This window comes from Sminthopsis crassicaudata, chromosome 2, assembly GCF_048593235.1.
Source record: "Sminthopsis crassicaudata isolate SCR6 chromosome 2, ASM4859323v1, whole genome shotgun sequence".
In the NCBI taxonomy this organism is placed as follows: Eukaryota; Metazoa; Chordata; class Mammalia; order Dasyuromorphia; family Dasyuridae; genus Sminthopsis; species Sminthopsis crassicaudata.
Window position 1 is genome coordinate 43,321,983 of NC_133618.1, and position 21,499 is coordinate 43,343,481.

Below are 21,499 nucleotides of genomic sequence, written 5' to 3' on the forward strand. Positions count from 1 at the left end.
CCCAACCGGAAAGAGAGAAGGGGGCGTCAGGAAGCTACTTCCGGGTCACTCCCATCAAGTCTATCACTTCCGGGTGGAAGTTTCCAGGTTATACTCGCTTACTCCATTCCCTCCCAGTGTCGAGGCCAGCTGGACCACGCTAAGATTCGACCTGCTTCGCAAGTCAGGTTGTCCCCATCCCAGTCAGTGCCTCAGCTTCCCTTAGCTGCCCGTGCTGAGAGGGCGAGGCACGCACCCAGACTGTTTCCTCGCGGTCTAGGAGTGGACACGGTTGGGGTGAGCCTCAGAGTGGAGCTTTTTCCTGTTATGGAGTAAACTCGCATGCGTGAAGACTTCGTGGGCGAACGCATGCGCAGAAAGGGCTAGGGGGATTGGCGGGCTTTTTGGCCGGCTTCTAAGAGTGTGAGGCCTTGGTGCTGGTGGAGTCCTCGGTGAACGCAGGTGTATAAAGGCCCCTTCCGGCCTGTGGCGGTGGGCCAGGCCCGAGGCGGCTCTGACGCGCTTGCACCAGCATCTCCCCTACTCCTCGGAGGGCCCTGCAGATCATGGCCGAAGGCTTGGAGATGGGTAAGGACCCCAACGACCCGACCCACTCGCGGACGCTGTTTGTCCGTGAGGACGGCACCTCGATCTCGTTCTACGTGCGGCCGGGTCCCGCCAAGCGGCGGCTCTCCACGCTCATTCTGCACGGAGGAGGCACGCTGTGCCGGGTGCAGGAGCCCGAGGCGGTGCTGCTGGCCCAGCCGGGCGAGGCCCAGGCCGAGGCCTCGGGGGACTTCATCTCCACGCAGTACATTACCGACTGCGTGGAGCGCAACGAGCGACTTGCCTTGGAGGACTACCGCCTGGGCCGCCGGGAGCCCGAGAGCCCCGAGACGGCCTCGAGAGAGCCTGAGGAGGCCTACACCGAGGCCGAGGACACGGCCATAGTCCGCTACGTGAAGGACAACGCCCGCTCCCCCAGCGCGCTCGCGGGCACCGCGCTGTGGAAGGGCCTGGAGAAAGCGGCTCTCACCCAGCGGCCCTGGCAGTCCATGAAGGACCGCTACCTGAAGCACCTGAAGGGTCTGGAGCAGAGGTACCTGGAGGCGGAGGAGGCGGCCAGCCCGGCCCAGAAGCCCAAGAGAAAAGCGGAAGAGACAGAACCTGCTGACAGTGGTAAAGGCCACCTTTACTGGACCCCGCCCCGCCCCCACAGCACTGCCTCCTGGACACCTTTTCCTTGGCCTCCAGGAGACCCTTGTTCGGAGGCCGAGTTTTTCCAAGCCACTTGTGGGCCTTTGCGCACACTCACTGAGAACAGTTCCCTCCCCAAACCTCAGTAACCACGGTGCAGAGCAGGGCGGATGTGAAGGGAGCGTGAGACACGCTTACGCACAAATATATATGACTCCACGTGTAATTGATAAGGAACCCAGAGCCCTCACCTGCCGCCTTTACTACCACGTGACCTCAGACAAGCCCGTGACCAGCTTAAACTGCTTTTAGCTCATTTTTTCTGGTCCCCAGAAATGACCTCCCCCCCAGCTCCCATGCGGCACTCATCGTCTTTAAGCACTAAAGGGGCTGCTTAGACAATAACTACCCAAAGAAAGCCATTTAAAATAACAGCAAGAGTAGAGTCAATTCCAAGTTGCTTTTTTAACATTTGAACAATTCAACCTTGTTGCCTTTGTTGATTTTGTTTAGTGCCTTAGAAGCAAGTGTCTTAGCCCTATGTAAGCCATTAACTCATTGGTGGAGTTCGTGGAATGGTGCAGCAGCTGCCCTTCTGACCCTATCCAAGGGGTCAAATGTTTGCCTTGCTACTCATTCCACTAAGGAGCAGGTGGTGAAAATAAGACTTTGAGGGAAAAGAATATAAACGAGAAACGAGGTCAAATCTTAGATACTGAAAATGAAAATTCTCCCTTAATTTGTGTATATTTGTCCACTTGACATAAAATATAGTAGAAAGAGCATTGCTTTTGGAATGGGTTGGTTCTTCACTGTGAGTTGTGTGACATGGGCTAAATCACTTGGCCTCTCTGAGCCTTCATTTCTTCATGAGAAAAAAAAAACACCAATAAGTTTGCCTATTTTGCTTACTTGTGAACATCAAATGAGGTGACATGTGAAAGGCCTTTTAAACGGCAGGGTTCAATACAAGTATAAGATCTTAACGTTGTCTGTTTTAACTCATCATCCAAGACACAGAGTAACAAGCATTAGTGTTTTAAGGTTAAATTCCCAAAGTAGAAGATCACCAAATCAACCTTCTGTTTCCTTTTCTTTCACTAGAAATAACCTGTGGCAAACTCCTCAAGGGGGAGCTTTTATCTTCAAGCCCTAAAAGGTTGCTTTGGCATTTGCTGTAGCTAAAGAAACTATCAGACTCAAAGGAACATACACATAGTTCTAGTTTATAACCTCGTGTTATCAAAAATATTTGGATCCTCATTGCCTAGTGATGATAGCATAGCACTTGATTGATAAAAAAAGAACTACATGGATTTTACATTTTTTTTTTTAAATTTCCAGTATGTACTTTTTGCAATAGTTTTAAGAAAAAGTTTGAGGTCCCTTGTTCTTGGAAAAAACCTTGATTTTAAAATAAGATAAGCTTTTAAAATTACTGATTTGCTTGAGAAAATTGACATTGAGAAACATTTCTAGCTTTTATACTTAAATAGAAAAATAGGTTTATTTTGCATTTCATAATCCAGGAATACTAGTGTTATTGTGGACAACTGTTTTTCAGAAGTGAGAGTAGAAGTTCTTTGCTATTTTATATTGTTTCTTCCTCAGGTATCAGTTGAATCAAAAGATATATTCCTGGGATCCATCCTTGGATGGGCAAGAATAGCTAATACTTGATAATTCACCTTTTTAGGGTATGTTTGTTTTTGTTTTTTTGTCTTTTTTAGAACCACAGAAGAAAAAAGCCCTTGATCTGCCTGAGGAAGAAAATGCAGAAAAGCCAATGCAGGAGAGTGAAACAACAGAAGAGGTTTTGTGCCCTGAAAAGCAGGAGGTTGAAGAAAGTGAGGTTTGTAGAAAGCATTTTCTTAAATACTTTTTTCCACCTCCTGGTCATCCCAAATCAGCACAAATCAGAAATGGAGGCATAGACACATGAGCAGTTCAAAATGTAATTGAATACATTTCCTTTGGGCATTGGTCCCAAACTCATTTTTACTTTTTTATTTAAATTGTGTTTTATGGTTTTAGAAAAACAATTTTAATAATTCTCAAGAATGTAAGCCTAACTTTAAACAAGAAGAAAGAAAATATGTCAACTTTCTGTCTTTTTTATTAAGTGTGACTTTGTGTCTGTATATTCTCTACTATGGTTAATACAATATCTAGCATGTATTGACATTCCAAATTGAGAGTATGTGAAAAAATGGAAGAGCCAGAAAGTGAAGCCAATCAGGAACAGGGATGGGGATTGGACTAGAGTTTTCATTGGCTTAGGGATTTCTACTACATAGAACATCACTTTCTTGAGTTGCCTTGGGTACTTAGGCATTTGGTGTGACCCAGACTACATAGCCAGCATGTGCCAGAAATGAAGCTTGAACCTAGGACTACCCCATCTTTGAGTTAGCTGTATTTCCACTATTCCACACTGAAGATTAGCCAGTAAAATGATCATCTCAGTCTGTTTTGGAGACACAAGAAAAATAACATAAATATATTAAATTAATTTTAATAATAAGCAAGTCTATAGGAAGTAGCTACTTCTTGCTAGCCAGTGATTTGCATTTGACTTTATATTTCTACTATAGAAACTCTTAATATTACTATGATTTATATTAATCTTTCTACCATGTAGAGTGGATGGGAATTTAAATAGACTTTAAAATAGAAGTGGCAGTGCATTTCACAATATGAACTGGAATAAAGAGATTCTTTTTTTTCCCCTTACTCTGCTAGTAGCTGGTGATGTCGAGTAGAAAATCACTTTGCTACTGTGGGCCTCTTTTGTCTGTAAAAATCAGGGAATTACAGTTATGCAGTTCTATAACAACTGCTTAGAGAGCCTAATTTCTTTTATTTTTTTGGTTGTTTAGATAATATGAACTTCAGTTTTCTGATTTCATTACTTTTAGGTTCCTGATCAGACCCCTGATCTTGAATTAACTCTTATTAAAAATGGAGAGCTGGCCAGTCCTGAAAAAAATAACTCCAATTTGAAAGAGGCTCCAAAAGACAGTGAGGTCGTTGAAGACTCTGTTGTATTGGAAACACAGCCTGAAGCAGAGGAAAGCAGTTCAAGCCCCTCACCTGAGGTGGGAGCCGCCATCAAAGTCATCAAACATTTAATGGAGGAGTTTAGTGTGGATCTAGCAACAGTTACACAAGCTTTCTTGAAAAACAGTGGAGAACTGGAAGCCACTTGTTCGTTTTTGCAGACAGGCCAGCGATCTGATGGATATCCAATCTGGACCCGACAAGATGATGTGGATTTGCAGAAAGATGATGAGAATACCAGAAACAAATTGATAAAAAAATTTGGTGCTAAAAATGTAGCAAGGAGGATTGAATTCCGAAAGAATTAGGGCAAGATGTCAGGGGAAAAGATCAGACTAGATTTCATAGAATGAGCAGTTGTAAAAGGTGGGGGAGCTGAAAAGATGATGCTTGATTACTAACTAGTATTATTATTGATCTGTTAACAAATGTGACCATGTAAGAAAATTTAAAAGCAGACAGAATTGGAAAATATGGTAACACAAGATAGTCATGTAGTGCTTCAAGATCCCAAAGTGCTTTTCATATTCCCTCAAATGTTTTACCCACCCAGTCATCAATATTCAGAATTAGATATATTGAAAGTGGAGTTTCTGTCATGCTCTTATTTGGTTCCCATATCTAAGTATCTGCTGTAGCATGCTGTCTTCTAGGAATTGTTTGAAATATTTATTATTGTAAATTTTTAAGCCAGAGAATTCTAGTTTATTTTAACCTATAAGCACTGCTCCTCTGGCAATAAGCTATTTCAGTGGGATAAAATATAAATTTATGTTTTGCATTTAAAAAAAGTAAACAAAACCTTGAAGCTGTCTGAATGCCTAGTCATAGTAACAAAGATTTAAAGCTGGAAGGGACCTTGGAGTCCATCAATTCCAGTCCCTTCATTTTATAGAAAAAACCAGAATACAGAGGTTAGTTAAGTGATTTACCTGGGATTCCACACCTATTAAATATCTGAGGAAAAATATGAATCCAGGTCTTCCTAATGCCCAAGTTTGGTGCATTATTCATTATGTAGTAATATTCCCTCTTTAAAAAAAAAAAAAAAGTAATAGGCTGCAGAGGGAGGTAAAAACGATACCATGTGATTCCTACTGCCCTCATTAGATATAGAGGGGATTTGGGACCTTGGAGGTCATCTGTTTCAGTGATCTCATTCTTAACTCATTTCTAGGGAAATTAAGAAGTAAGGTCAGTTACAGATTTAATGAAGCTCAGAGGTGGGGATTTGTACTCAGATTCTTTGACACCAGAAGCAGTGTCCTTTCACTGTTATTACAGTGCCCCTGGGCAAAGAGTGATGTAAATTGGTTGGACCTGTGAAAATTTAGTAATATTAAAGCTAATTATGGGCCCTTTGAAAATTGCTTGGTTTTCAATGCAGCTAAGATTAGGAAGGATGCAAAAAGATGGGGAAAAATATTTTGCATCCAGTGTCCAGTATTTCTAATAAAGACTTCATTTCTAAAATATATAGAGAACTTACTCAAATGTATAAGAATACAAGTTATTTCCCAATATGGTCAAAGCATATGAACAGATAGTTTTCGGATGAAGACATTAAAGCCATTTCTAGTCATATGAAAAAATGATTAAGTGATTATTAGAGAAATACAGATTAACACAACTCTGAAGTATCATTTTACACTATCTCAGATTGGCCTAGATGACAGAAAAAGATAATAAATTTTGGAGGGCATGTAGGAAAATTGAGACACTAATTCTTTATTAGTGGAATTTGAAAAGAGCTAACCATTCTGGAGAGCAATTTGGAGCTATGACCAGAAGGCTGTAAAACTTTATATTCTTTGATCTAGCAGTGCTATTATTAGGTCTGTATTCCAAAGAGATCAATAAAAGAAGGAAAAGGACCCACATGTGCAAAAATGTTTGTGGCAGCCCTTTTTGTAGTTGCAAGGAACTAAAAACTGAGTGGATACCCATCAGTTGGGGAGTGGCTGAATAAGTTATGGTATATGAATGTAATGGAATATGATTCTGTAACAAATGATGAGCAGGCTGATTTCAGAAAAGCCAGGAAAGACATGAACTGATGGTGAGTGAAGTGAGCAGAACCAAGAGAACATTATATACAGTAACAACAAGATTATGTGATGGACTTGGCTCTTTTCAATAATGAGGTGATTCAAGACAATTCCCATAGATTTGGGATGAAAAATGCCATCTGCATTCAAAGAGAAATATAGAGACTGAATATGGGTCAAAGCATAGCATTTTCACTTTTTTATTTCTCTTTCTTGTGATTTTTTTTTCCCTTTTGGTCTGATTTTTTTTTTCCCCCCTGAGGCTGGGGTTAAGTGACTTGCCCAGGGTCACACAGCTAGGAAGTGTTAAGTGTCTGAGATCATATTTGAACTCAGGTCCTCCTGAATTCAGGGCTGGTGCTCTATCCACTGCGCCACCTAGCTGCCCCTGTCTGATTTTTCTTGTACAAAATGGCAAATAAGGAGTTTAAAAGGACTGCACATATTTAACCTATATCGGATTACTTGCTGTCTTGGGGAACGGGGAGGCAAAGGAGGTAAGGAGAAAAATTTGGAATACAAAATAAAATGGAATGCTGAAAAAAACCTTTACATGTATTTAGAAAAAAATGAAATACTACTAAAATTTAGAAACAAAAGAAAATCACTTGGTTTTCACATGATCCAACAAAGTGAAAGAGACTAGAGGTTTTTAACCCTTTATTGTGGTGTGAACCTCTTTGGAAGTCTAGTGAAATCTTTAAAACATTTCTCAGGATAATGTTTTCAAATAATTGATGAAAATGCTAAAATTCATTTAGAGATTAGTGAAAATAAGGATGTAATTTTTTTCCCATCCAAGTTCACAGATTCCTGAAATTTCACAGATCCCATGTAATTGACTAAATTAATACATCTTGCTAACTACCAAAGAAAACAATGATTAAATTTTGATTACCTGACTTTGAAAATCACCCACTAAGCTGTGACATGATCCAACCATTTAAAAAAGTATTTTTAGAGTAAATTGAAGAAAATAGCCCAAATGTCCATTTTCTTACCACAGATTACATTGCTAGGAATATGCACAAATCAGTAGCATTAAGTGCCTACTGTGAGCCAAGTCTTGTGCTATGACATGGAGACACAAAATAGAGGACCATTCTCACTCTTAAGTAGCTTATGTTGAGAAAGATGAAGATGTCATATTTACCAAAAATGTAGAAAAGCGATTTTTGTAGCAGTAAGGAGCCAAAAATGCCTATTGTGGCAGGAATGCTAAAACAAGTTGTGGTTTCTAAATGATATTACTGTGATACATATAAGAACTGAATGCAGAGAAACATAAAACTGACAAAAAAGCAGAAGAAATTAGTATACACAAAGATTACAGTAATGTAAACTGAAAGATCAATAGGAACAAAACTACTGAAACTGAATTGACTTCAAAATGATAATGGCCAAGCGTGGCCTAAAAGAAGAAAAATGTTAAAAGTTGTCTTATCACTTCTTTGTAGAGATGGGGGGCTATGGATGTGGAACACTGTATATAATGTCAGGCTTTTTTGTTGGTAAGTTTGCTGTTTTTCACCCTCATTCTAAGGGATATTGGTATATATTGAGAAATGTAACAAAAATAAAAATTTGTTTTAAAAAATTTCCCATCCCTTTTGCTTTTTTTCTCTGTAGGGACCACGTTTCTTATTTAAATCTTACTCTGACATGTTAATAACACGAAACATAATCTTAATAAAAAAGAGAACTCTACTTACTTGAATTTCCCTTGTTATTAATTGCTAATAGATTTATGCTGAAGACCATTTGAGACCTAGAAATTGTACAGAAATTTAATTCCATACTTTGACCTTTATTTGAAATAAACCTAATTCTCATTTGTATACTTTATTCATTCTGTTTTTAAATCACACAACTATAAAACCAAAGGTTATGATGGCAGTTTTTTATGAAAGCCTTATATCTTGATAATTATTCTGAGGCTAATCAAGTGGTTTGGTGGTATAAGTATATGGTGTACGAGTACAGCAAAGGCAAGATTTACTGGTTTTAGGACAGCAGTTGAGTATCAATTCTAGGCTGATGCTATGCACCATAAAGAGATGGCCAGACCAAAAATACAGGCAGAAGAGCTCCTGGGCATCATAAAGTGAAAGAATTTGACTGAGGATTGAATATTGTTTTTGTTGTTCAGCTTAATGTGTATCTTTGGAAATGTTGCCCTTTAATTAAAATATTCTGGGGAGATGTTAGAGTTAAGTTAGTGTTTCTGACTGTGGCTGGTCAGAGCAATATGAATTTGGAAGGCTGCACCACAGGTCCAGCACAAATAATTCATGGGGATATTTGAATGGAGATGTCTCTAAATGTGCACCTCTCACATTTCTTTTGAGCCACTAGAATTCTGCTTTGTTTATAGGACACAGCACCTTTTTTGATGAGGTCATATCTTGTTGGAAGGTCCTTTTGACAGTCTCCCATGCCACAACTGATTTCAAAGTTTTTCAAAGAGACCTTGAGTATATTCTTGCATTGTAAGCATTATTTTCAGTACCTGCAGATAACTATCAAGATAGCACTATTACTTCTTGTATTTCCTGGCCTATAGATTTAGTATATCCAAAGCAGCTAAGTAGGAGATAAAATAGATAAAAGCCTGCATTTGGAGTCAGGAAGACCCCACTTGAAATCCAGCTTCAGATTTTTTGTGGCCCTGACAAGTTATTTGACCTCTGCTTGCCTCAGTTTCCTTATCTAAAATGTAAAACAATAATAGTACCTACCCCTAGGATTATTGTGAGGATAAATGAAGATAACCTTTTGTAGAGCCCTTTGCAAACCTTAAGACTGTTATATAAATGCTAGCTAACTAGGAATAGAAAGAGGTTTAGCCAACCAACACTGCAGAGAGATCAAAAGGATAAGGGCTAGAAAGATTATTGGATTTAGCAATAAAAAGATCACTGGTGATCTTAAAGCAGTATTGAACTAGATAAATCTGAAAATGAGATTGCAAGGGATTAAGAAATGAATAGGAAGTTACAAATGTGGAGGCAATGCTGATGCAAGATTTTTGTAGGAGTTTGGCTTTGGAAAGGAAGAGAAGATAGAACAACAGGCTGAAGGGATGGTGGGATCAAGTGAAGGATTTTAAAAGGTGGCAGAGATCTGGGTATGTGTGTAAATAACAAGAGAAGGAACGAGTGGATAGGCCTAGCATATGTTGTAGGAGTTTCCTAAGATTAAATTCCTAGAAAGTCCAGAGAAAATCTCACTTACCATCAGTTCTGAAAGACTGAAGGATGAAAAAGTGAATAGACAAATTGAAAGAAAAAGAAATAAGTGCCCTAAGAAGATTGCTCCCCTCTATCAGCATCAGCTTCTTGGGATAGAGATTGGGTTTTTTATACCTTCTTAGGCTTATTTAGAATAGATGATCAGTAGCTATAGAGAACTCTGGAAAAAGTTAGACACTTCAGTAACTGGGATGTTCCCCTCCTAAGATTAATCAAGAGTGCATTTAAGCTTGAAATCATGAGAAAACATAAAGTCTGGGAAGTATTACTGGGGTACTGCGCACTTTAAATAAGATTGAGTCCCTAGAAACTAACAACATGCTTCAGAGAGTTAGATCATAGAAAACAGAAACCAGGGTTGGTTACAGAATAATGTTTTTCATAGTAACATATTGTTTTTTTTTTTTTTTTTTTTTTTTTTTTTTGTTTTGTTTTGGTTTCTGAGGCTGGGGTTAAGTGACTTGCCCAGGGTTACACAGCTAGGAAGTGTTAAGTGTCTGAGACCAAATTTGAACTCGGGTCCTCCTGAATTCAGGGCTGGTGCTCAATTCCCTGCGCCACCTAGCTGCCCCAACATAATTGTTTTACGATATGATTTCTCTCATTAAATGGTTCTGTTGAATTATCAGCAGCCCTGTCCCCTTATTTTCAACCACCACTAGCCCATTTGTGTTGTGTTAGCCAGAACAAATGGCTCCCAACATGAGGTCCTGATGTCAAGCAGCCCACAAAGGAAGTAGAGACCTGACGGGGTCTCCTAGTGGTTTGTACCCCCTTGGGTAGCCAGAGGACAAAACATCTAAGTCAAGGTAAGGGGAAAGCTCCAGCAGGACTGCTCACCCCCATAGCTCATCTTTCATTTTTCAGAGTAAATGTAAAACAATGGGATGGCAAATAGTTAAAGGATTGAAGAATGAAGGGAAAGATCTTAAACTTTTATAGTTAATCATGTTAAAAAGTAGAGTAAGGGCTAAGAAAAATAAGAGCATTTTTACAGGATGTTTATAACAATACACCCTGGTTCCCCAGCAGGCCCCAAATCACTATCAGTGAATGGGAAGCAGTCAGAGAAACTTTATACAAAGTATGTGAAGAGAAAAGCACTCAGGTAGTCTCTTCTAATATCCTCTCTTTGTATAATATTATAAAAATTTGCTTATCAAAACTAGGAGAGGTAGAGCGTAAGAATAGAACTTTGAAGTAATTTTTGATAAACAAAAAATGGGGGGGAAGTCTCCCAAGAATAGATTTTCTAAAGCACTATAACTATTATTTAATTATTTAATTATATAATTATTGTTAATTATCTCACATTGAACAACATGTCCCATACCCCAGCCAATTTATTTTTCCTCTTCACTACATTATTTTTCCTCAAACAAAGAACAGAAAAGGTTAAGGGACTAGCCCTCCTGTAACCATATGTGATATGGAAGGATGTCAGTAGGACTTAGAGGGGCCTTGCTAAGGTAATAATTTGGGGTCAAGGTTTTCTTTGTATTTTCACAGATGAAGGAGATCCTGAAAAGCTGAAGCCGCCCTGTCCAAATTGATTCAGAGCATGAAGATAAAAGAAAAAAAGACTTGCAGAGGCTGATCACACCCCAAAAGGGATTGATCAGCATGGTTCCTGCGGCTGGTCCCAGGGCTGGCACAGCTTAAACTGGGAGAAGGAAAAGCCAAAACCTTCTGGGGTATGATAGAAAACCCACCTTGGGTGAGAGCAGTTGGGTGGGGAGAATACATTCCTGGAGTTCTATTGTATGGTAATGGATCTCAATATTTAGTTAAGGAATTTGGTATTAATAGGCATGGAGGGGAGTCAAATAGTTCAATAATTAAGTTTAATTTTCCTGGACTTACTAAAAACCTTTCCCTGTGTGTTACTATAAATGCTAGCTTTGACAGCTGTAGTCTGATACAAGCTCTTCATTTTCATTATAGAGACGACCTTTTTCACAGGCTAGTAGGAATGTTAGGACCCTTCAATTGTGTAAAAAAGGTTTTGAGTCTGTAGTGCCACAAAGCACACAACATTTCCTCAATTTTAACAACCACCATTATGGGTATATTGGGACAAAACTGTGAAACAACAACTCCCAATTGGGGAATCCATATATCATCCTGTCCAGATCGGGACCTATGGGACTCTCAAGAAGTTGAGCCTTCTTTTCTGGATTGTAGAATAGAGCAGAGACTTTGTCACACAATCTGAAATCAGACTTATGTGTCTTAGCTCATAACTGCCATATACATGGGGGCTACCCCAAACCAAATTGGTGGGTAAATAATCAAATGATCATGTTTGGAAAATCATATTGCCAATCACTCTTATAAAGGGATATTAGCAGAATAGAAATAAGAATGTGTCATTAAATGCTACAGTGTAGGCATATTTGGAGAATGATTATGCTTTCATGTGGGGGGAAATTGGCCAAGTGACAATAGGAAAGGTAGAAGGAGTTTATAATGTTACTTGCAGGGAATGCAAATTTCTGAATGCATAGAAAGTAAGATTAATAGCAGTATTGTACTTGTTATCATGAAGCCTTCATTTAATATGTTACCTATACAGAGTGATAATTGGTATCACACTTGAGCAGACCATTCCTTGGAGAACACTGAACAGCAAAAACAGAAAGAAAAGATGTATTTCATGTATTGCTTTTGGTATAATTGCATTAATTTCTATTTTAGCTTTCAGTGCCTTGATTGCTATATCTGTAACCATTGTTTAAAATCAAATGGTTCAAGCATGAACTTGAATTTGCATCTTACTCTAAATATCTCTAAAGGGTTTTCTATACAAAATAAAATTAATAAGGACTTTTATGAAGCTATAAATCAATTAAGGGAGGATATCCTTGACATAGGGCAAGAAGTAGAAATATTGAGGAGTAGACAAAAATTGGCATGTGACTACAGATTCACTAGTTTCTGTATGATTAATAAAGAATACAATGAGTCAGAGTGGGAATGGGATAAAATTAGAAATCATCTTAATGGATTATGGGGAAATTCAAATGTTGTATTGGATATTGAAGATCTTCAAAAGATTGCTGATATGTTAGATAAAGAATCATATGAAAATCTAGAACCTGACCAGACTGCCCAATAAATTGCTAATTGGATTAAGAGAGTACTAGGAACATTCAATGCCATTGGGTATGAAATTATACTCATTGCATTTGCTGTAATTTTGCTTATATGTATCTGTATCTGTGAACCTACTCTGGTAGGTTGTTTTCTGACCATAATTAAAAGGATTGCAGAGAATGTCCACAGATAGGAACTCAGACTTCAAGACTTAAGAGCACTTCAATAAAGAAAAAAGGGGGAGATGTAGAGAACTCCCAGAAAGCTAGAAACTTCGGTAACTGGGATGTTCCCCTCCTTCTAAGATTAATCAAGAGTGAATTTATGTAATGTTCAGGCTAGCTTTCTGGAGGTCCTTCGAATGGGCCTTGGTCTCAGCAGGATAGACACCACGAGAATGGTCATTCTTGAGTCTAGATTCTTTATTCTGGCCCAGTCTTGATCTTAGTGCAGGAGGCAGGAGAGCCACCACAAGGATGGTCAAAGATAGAATGTCTATCTGCCAGTCCTTTTTAGCCCTTATGTATTTTATTGTAATTACATCATTACAACATATTGATTATATGTGAATTTAGAGAACCATTACATCACTATGCTAAATACTAAGTATATATATGAACTAGAGAATCCATCTCATCAATTCCATTGAGTTAACACCTTGTTTTAAGTATATTTCTCCAGAGTTCTAGCCCTCTACACATTTAACCTTGATATCATGAGAAAACATGAGATCCTGGAACAATTACTGGGCCATTCTGAACTTGAAAATTGAGTTCCTAGAAACTAACAACATGCTTCAGAGAATAAGATTATATAAAGTGGAAAACAGAGTTGGTTATAGAACAATTTTTTTCATAGTAACATTGTTTTAAGATTTACAAGCAACATGATTTCTCTCATAAAATGGCTCTGTTGAATTATCAGCAACCCCTCTCCTTATTTTTAGCTACTACTAGCCCATTTGTGTTATACTGGTCACAACAAATAGCCAATAGTTCGCTATGATTTTAAAATCAATCATTTAAAACTAGAATCAGTATTGTTCATCTTTCTCATCATAGTAAAGTAGAAACGTCAAAGTTCTGCTTCCTTAGCCTCAGAGGTTACATTATTATTATTATTATTATTATTTTTATTTTTACCCAGGACCTAGCAGCTTCCACTTTATTTTTTTTCTTTATTAAGATTTTTATCTTTCAAAACATGTGCATGGACAATTTTTCAACATTAACCCTTGCAAAACTGCCAACCAATGAGATTCCATATTTTACCCTGTCTCTTTTGCATAATTGGGTATCAAAACCTATAAAAATAAGGTCCTGGAAGAATGGGAATCTCAGATCATGAGGAAGATCTGAGGTCCATCTCATTGGAAGGAACCATGGATCCCTTAAAAAAATGCCATTGGCTCAGAGCGCTGCCTCAATCTATTTTGTTGTAGTTTGGGCAATTCTAATCCCCGTACAACTCTGTCTCATTTAAATACAATTTACACAGGAGTCTAAAGATATCATTTATACCATTTTACTGCTCAAGTATTTTACTAAATTACTATTTTTACCTATCTCAAAGACGTGTGGTGGGCTAGTGATGAAGCAATAGCTATAGTCATAACCCTTCACAAAGGTAGCTCAGACCATAGGGTTGTCATCCCAGGGGACTGAAGCAGCACTGGGACTTGGCAGCCCCCAACATGTCTGAACACCTTTTTAAAGGACCACACTGCTCACTTCCTGGTGTGAGGAAGGTGCTAGAAAAGGTGCCCCCCCCAAAGTGTGCATCATCCAACCCTAGATTGTTTACCATGGCAGGCAGGAATTCACCCTGCAGTTGAAATACACAAAAAATTTTACAAAAACATTTATGAAGTTGATTTTATGTACATCTAAGTGCATAGTAAATCTAGTAGAATTGAAAAATAAACAGCTCTTCTTTTGAGAAAACTTAGCAAGTATAGAATCCAAATAAGAAATCCTGAGTGAAACAAGACTGGCAAATGAAGATCAGCTTGCCAAAATCAGAGCTGGGTGATGGATAATGTTCTTATCTTTCCCAGTCACTAGTGGAGTGAATCATGCTTGTGTGTTTGCTTTCCCATGGTTTTTAGCATGATGTTTCCAGCAATGCTGGTTGGTACCTTCAATGAGCAGTATCAAGGTTATCTACTGTACTGATGGTAAATTACTTAACTTGAAAAAGCTACCAGGAGCAGCTAAGTGGCGCAGTGGATAGAACACCAGCTCTGAAGTCAGGAGGACCCGAGTTCAAATCTGGTTTCAGACACTTAACACTTCCTAGCTGTGCGACCTGGGCAAGTCAATTAACTTGAACTGCCTCAGCAAAAAAGAAAAGAAAAAGCTACTAGCCAAAAGTAAAATGGAGGGGAGAGTAGGTGTGCCCCTTTTTGTTTGCCAGTAATTATGTGCTCAATGCAGCCTCTGAGATTGAGATGTCATAGATCATAGATCAATTCTCTGCCATTTGTAATAATTTTGGACAATACCAAGAAAACAGAGGTCATCCACCAGCAAGCACCACACCATTTATATGTGGACTCAATAATTACAGCAAATGGAGAAATTCTGAATATTGTGGATAAATTAACTTACTTTGGCAATATATTTTCTAGGGAGGTGCACATAGATGATGAAGTTGACCCACACATTGTCAGAATTAGCTCAATGTTTGGGAGGCACTGTGGGAGAGAAAAACTATTAGCTTACCAAACTGAAGGTTTACACATCCATTATTCTGACATCATTTTTATATGTGAAACTGAGGTGCTATACTAGCACTGTGCCAGAAAACTGAACTTCCATTTAGATTTGTAGGAAGGTTCTGAAAATCACCTAGCAAGATAAAGTACTAGACCTGAGGTTTTGAGCCAAACTGGCAACCATTCAAACTCTACTGCAGAGAGCATAACTTCAATGGGCCAGCCACATTGTTCAAATGTCAAATGACTATTTTACAGAGAACCCTAAAAAAGCAAGTGCTCAGATGGAAGTAAGAAGAAGAATTCTCTCAAGGTCTCTCTGAAAAACGTTGGTATTAATTATGAGATATGGGCTACAGTGGTACAGAACTCCACATGAAAGAAGGCTCCAACAGCAAAACAAAATCATGATAGCTCAAAAAAAAATGTGTGATGGATTAATTTAGAGACATCTCCATTTCAGGTATTCATGCAGACTCTTTGTGCCCAACCTATTATAGGGCCTTCCAAGCTCATTTTGGACTGATCAACCACAGCTGAATACACTGTATATTAACCCCAACATCATGATGGCATTTTGGTCTTTGAGTACAAAGGACAACAGATCAATGGATGTATGTGTGTGTGTGTGTGTGTGTTCTCATTAATGAGATTTTTGAATTAAATGAATGGCTAATATGGATGACATGAAACAGAAAAAGATCCAAAAGACCCTTCTGGTGAAACCAAGTTTCCCATTTTCTTCCAATAGATAATGAGTCTGAGATCCAATGAGATCTCACAAAAATTATTTAAGATCTGATTCATTTTTGTTTGGAAATTGATGATGCTTAGGAATCTTGCACATACAAAAAGAACCCACTTTAAGGTGATGGGAGCAATTGAATTCCATAGCAACCAAGTCTTGTAATTGAGATGCTTGGGTAAGTAATCAAGACCCGTTGCACTTAGAAGGGAAGCCTCCAAGGAAAATAATTTCAAAGTCATGATATCAATGTGAGGAAGCAGTTATTAAAAGCTTAGAGACCTGTGCCATGTTCAAAAGCTCTTGTCTAAAAGGAAAACTAGTTATCAGGAAGTAGATTTATTAAGATGACAGCTTTAATTCCCTTCCTTGTACAGAACAAAAAGGAGATGTCATCCTTCTTCAAATATATGTCTGTCTTCTTAAAAATTGCCACACTAAGGATTTACTCATTGCTTACTTTCATTCTGATGAGTGCTGGCTCTAAGACTCTTCTCCCAACCTTGACTTATGACTGAAAGGACAGATATCTTTTTGGCCCTCAGGTAAAATTGGTAAGTATTTTAAACTATTGCTATACTTCAGTCTTTGGGGTATTGGTTTTTTATTGGAGTGGTCACTTCTTCCACCCACAGAGATCACAACATTTTGAAATTGAGATGATTTCCAGGAGCTATTATGGCCCAAAATTCCAATACCCTAAAGCCCCAAACCCCAACCCTTTTGAACCTGGGCTGTTTCTTAGACTGTCACTGAGCCCAGATCAGCCTTGGTGGGGAAAGGGAGGATTGTGTCCCTAAATTAGATGTGTGTCCAGATCAGGAAATGCTGTTTTAAGCCTGTCCAATTCTTCCTCCACTCTCTTTTTCTTCATATGCCCGGACCGAGTAAGTGTCTGCCATTTCTTAGAGGATCAAAAGAAGGATTGTTCAGTGTCAAAGTCCCAGAATCTTCCTCTAGACCCCATGTGAGCTGCTTATATGTTTATGCTGCTCCAGCTGGCATAAGAGAGGGGTGCTGAGTGAGCAGTTTAAGTATTACAATTCTCTGGTGTTTGTTCATAAAGGATTTTGGAATTTTAAGAAAAGTTAAAAACCTTGTCAGGGATTCTGCCTTCTTCAGGGGATTTATCTGTAATTACTTTATTTCTGGGTTCATAATTCCTTTTGAATAGGAGAAGTTGTTTTGAGAAAGTCAGTAATCTTCCCTCCTGCTGTTCATGATGTGGAGGGCCTGAGATTCACTTAAATTCAGGATTTTTAGTCCTTCCACACTCCCACAACCTGGACTGGCCCATTTTCTTCAATGGTCATACATGGCTACAGTGATATTATGTACACCACTGCCTGAGCTTGTAGCACTTCCCTGAAAGATTGCATACACTTGCAAGAGATAGTTTCCCAAAGAGAAGTTATTGATGAGCAATTCTGTGGATTTCTGGAATAGGAAAGGTGAGATCTATTAGCAGCTCCCTGACAGAAGCCAGGGGAATGGAAAACAAAGTCCTCAACTGTTTATCTGCAGAGGAGGAAAAGGAGAAAGAAAGAAACCAGCCTTGCCTGGCCCTCTGCTTTTGCAGACAAGCCATCCCCTTTGGCTCCTCTGCTCTGGGCACAGGTACCCCACATGCCTGGGATGGACATCTGGACTCCTGGGACAGTTTCTTTGTCCCCCATTTCCTGGGGGACTTCAAGTGATTAATCCCACTAGATGGTTCAATGAATAAAATTCTAGAGCTGCTTTTGGAGTCAGGGAGTTGTTTAGTCATTTTCAGTTGTGTGCAGTTCTTCCTGATCCCATTTAGGGTTTTCTTGGCTAGAGATAGTGGAGGGATTTGCCATTTCCTTCTCCAGCACATTTTACAGATGAAAAAACTGAGGAATAGGGTCTGTGTGAAGTGTCTGAGGCCAGATTTGAACTCAGAAAGAGGAATCTTCTTGACTGTAGGAGCAACACTTTATCCTCTGCATTATTTAGCTAGAAAACCTGAATTAAAATTAAACTACAGATACTTGCTAGCTGTGTGACCTTAAGCACGTCATTTAACCCTGTGGTTCTCAGATTTTTAAAATAGGGGGCCAGTTCACTGTACCTCAGACTGTTGGAGGGCTGGACTATAGCAAAAACAAAACCTCACACTCTGTCTCTGCCCCTCAGCCCATTTGCCATAACCCCGCAGGCCGCATAAATGTCCTCAGTGGGCCGCATCTGGCCCCAGGAGGCCGTAGTTTGAGAACCCCTGATTTAACCCTTTTGCCCCATATTCCTTAATTATAAAATGGAGATGATAAAAGCATCGACTCCATAGAGTAATTTTGAGAAACAAATGAAATAATATTTGTAAGGCACTTAGCATAGTACCCAAGTAGGTGCTTTAATATGCTTATTCCTTTTTCCCCCTTCCTCCATATTCCCCCTTTATCATCTTTAATGGTAGATACCCCTTGTGGTTGAACCATGCCCTTAGCTGGCAGGCTAAATTCATAGAGTTTAGCATCCTAAAAGAGTTAGCTGGGTATAAGGAGAAAGACAACATGAACTATGGTGCGGAGGTGAAAGGAGAGACACCGTGAAGCATGGTGAGGGGATCAGAGGAGAGACACCCCGTGGCATGGAGGGAAAGGTAAGGGAAAAGATACCATGCGGCAGGGTGCTGTGGTGGGCTATATTCCCAAAAGGGATTTAGCAAAGATGGTATGGGAAATCCAACCTCAGGGGGTTAACATAACTCAAATTTCCAATCAGACATAGCAAGATGGGCTCCCACAAACTCCACAGAGGGAGGCGCTAAAAGGGATTCTCCTTTCTGCCCCAGAGAGCAATTCCATCAATGCTCCAGTCCTCTGTTACTAAGGACCTCATTGATTAGGACTGGACACATAGACTTTGGGGTCAAGCAATTATAAGCATTTATTAAATGCTTACTGTGTTTTATTACTTGTAGATACACACTGTGGGGTTATTCCTTTCTTCTGGTTTTGTATTTCCTGCCTTCATAATAGCTCTTTATTATTATCTTTTTTTTTTTTTTTTAACTTATTCTTCCACTTTTATTTTTTGAATTGGAATTTTGTGTTAGGGCAGGGAATTGTTGGGTCCATGTATGATTCTAATCTATATTATCTAAATTTCTACAACTAGTTTTTCTAAGTATTGTGTGCTGCCTTTTTCATGGCTCTCAGGGATATGGTCAGGAAACGACAAAGTTTTATAGTGCCTTATGTAATATAAACTAGAGCATAGTCTTATTCCTGTCTTCTTAGTCCAAGCTTTTCAAGATTCTCAATTATCACGTTGTTGTCTAGGCAATAGGATTGCAGGTTTCACTCTGCTTAGAGGGCCAGTAGATAATTGCTGGCTCCCACTCCAAACTACATTTTGGAAGGCTCTGCAGACTCAAAGCAATAGAAATATAGGCTCCCTCTGATCTACAATTCTTGTCTTGATTGTTGTTACTGTACTTGTTACTTGTTCTTCATTCCTGAAGAAGACCAATGACATCAGGAAGTTGATATCTTGGTTTGTTTGTGAACTGGATTTAAGTGAGGGTGGGCTATACAAAGTCAACAGTCTCACTTTCTTCTTCAGTGCCATCTGGGTCCAATAGCAAGATATAGATCAGGATATCAGATGCAGTTGGAGACCTTTGCTTTTAAAAAAATTTTTTAAATAGTTTTTATTTACCAGATATATGCATGGGTAGTTTTACAACATTGACAATTGCCAAACCTTTGACCTTTGCCTTCTTAAGCTAATATTTGTTTAAAACATATCTCAGTTTGACTGAGGCAAAACCCAATCAGTGATTCAGATTAAGTAAGAAATAAAGCAAAAAAAAATAGCTCCTTATATCTACTCAAAAAAAAAATTCAACCTTGGAGGAGAAGATCCTCATGGTTTCTGATCAAAACAGAACAATACTATTTACAATTACTCTGAGCCAGCAAAATTGGACTGGGTCCTATTGTTGGCCAATCAATGAGAGGCAGAATGATTTGGATTTAAGGGTTGGTCAAGTAACTTTATTTGAATCCTAGGCCTTTATCAAAGTCTGATTTTTCAATGCTGTACTTCAAAAAGTCCAAATGAACCTGCTTTGGTCAGTCATCTTCCAGAAGCATCCTAGGTCTCTGGGATGAATTAGCAATTTTGCTCTGGAGTCACTGAAGGCCCCTTCCTTGGCTTCAGGCTGCAGCTTCAGTTCATACTGCGTATCCAGCTACTGGGATCAGAGCTTTATTACTCCGCCTTTTCACTCCTCTTCCTGGTCCCTGCCCATACTAGTCACATTTTCCAAGCTGGACAATTCTATGTGTGTCTTCCTTTCTAGACCCCCATCATCCCACCATGGTTGCTCCTTAGATTTCTCAGTTACCATTTTTTCTTGCATTCTTTGATCTTTTTTAGTCATTTGGGGAGAGAGCTGGGTTATCATCCTTCTTCCTACTCCTCCCTCTGTCAGTTTATCAATTATAGTTTGTTTAGCTGTTAGGATTTTTACAAGGTCCTTTAAAGGAGTTCACTCATTGGTTCACACATTAGACTTCACACCTTTAAAGACATATATAAGGAGGAAAGGAAAAGCCTGCTCTTGGACTTTGGGAGATTCAGAGCTAGGATTGATTTCCTGGAGATTCACAAGGCAGAAACCCACAATCCCACAGTCTTGGAAGCAGAGTCAGATTCATTCCTACTTTAGCTTTTGTGCTGTCTGGAGACATTCAGGCAAGAGCTCTCAGGAACCAAGGAGAGAGATAGGGCTCTACTAAAGCTAACCAGGCCCAGGAAAAGATTCAGGATTTTGAAGGACACAATAAAGGATCTGGACTTTAACTCCTGGCTGCACTTTGGGATTTATTAAACTGAACTGAAACTAAGGCTGCTCCCAGAAACTCCCCAAGAAACCTGTCCCCAAGAAAACGATTACTATCTAGAGAACCAAACATCACATTTAGCCATTCTTCAATTGATGGACATTCCCTTAGTTTCCAATTCTTTATCTTTGCAAAAAGTCCTACATGGACATTTTTCTATTTATGGGACTTTTGGGTTTATTTTTTCTTTCCTTTGCCTAGTTTTGGCATTGCTAACACAATTTGGTAACTTTTGGGTGTAATTCCAAATTTCTTTCTAGAGTGATTGCACCAGTTCATAGCTCCACCACTATGTTTCCTATGCTCCCTAAGTCCCTATCCTTTTCCTTTCCTGTCATCGTTGCCATTCTGATGAGTATGAGGCAGGAACTAAGAATTTAAAATTTTGCATTTGTCTTATCAATGCTTTGGAGCATTTTTCATTATTAATAGCTCAGTTTTCTTCTCTTGATTCTTGCCTATGTAGATTATAAGAAATGACAAAATAGCAACAATGTAAATGGTGTTGTTAAGAGAAGATAAGTTAATTTTAG

The 21,499-nt window shown here is 39.0% G+C and overlaps 1 protein-coding gene across 2 annotated transcripts; it reads left to right on the forward strand.

Moving 5' to 3' along the window:
- The first annotated feature begins 56 nt into the window (after nt 1–56).
- On the forward strand, nt 57–8,129 carry TERF2IP (TERF2 interacting protein). 2 transcript variants are annotated; one of them, XM_074286038.1, is made up of 3 exons: nt 57–1,158; nt 2,907–3,028; nt 4,095–8,129. In XM_074286038.1, the coding sequence occupies exons 1-3, from the start codon at nt 546–548 to the stop codon at nt 4,542–4,544; spliced, it is 1,185 nt and encodes a 394-aa protein (XP_074142139.1). In that variant the 5' UTR covers nt 57–545; the 3' UTR covers nt 4,545–8,129. The 2 variants fall into 2 exon arrangements, with proteins under 2 accessions (XP_074142139.1, XP_074142140.1); XM_074286039.1 differs by having other exon boundaries at nt 290–1,155.
- Nucleotides 8,130–21,499: the final 13,370 nt, after the last annotated feature.

Excerpts from the sequence above, each read along its gene's own strand:
- TERF2IP (XM_074286038.1), top strand. The coding sequence starts at position 546 with ATGGCCGAAGGCTTGGAGATGGGTAAGGACCCCAACGACCCGACCCAC. Across the intron at positions 1,159-2,906 it reads GACAGAACCTGCTGACAGTG|AACCACAGAAGAAAAAAGCC; the intron begins GTAAAGGCCACC and ends TGTCTTTTTTAG. Across the intron at positions 3,029-4,094 it reads AGGAGGTTGAAGAAAGTGAG|GTTCCTGATCAGACCCCTGA; the intron begins GTTTGTAGAAAG and ends CATTACTTTTAG.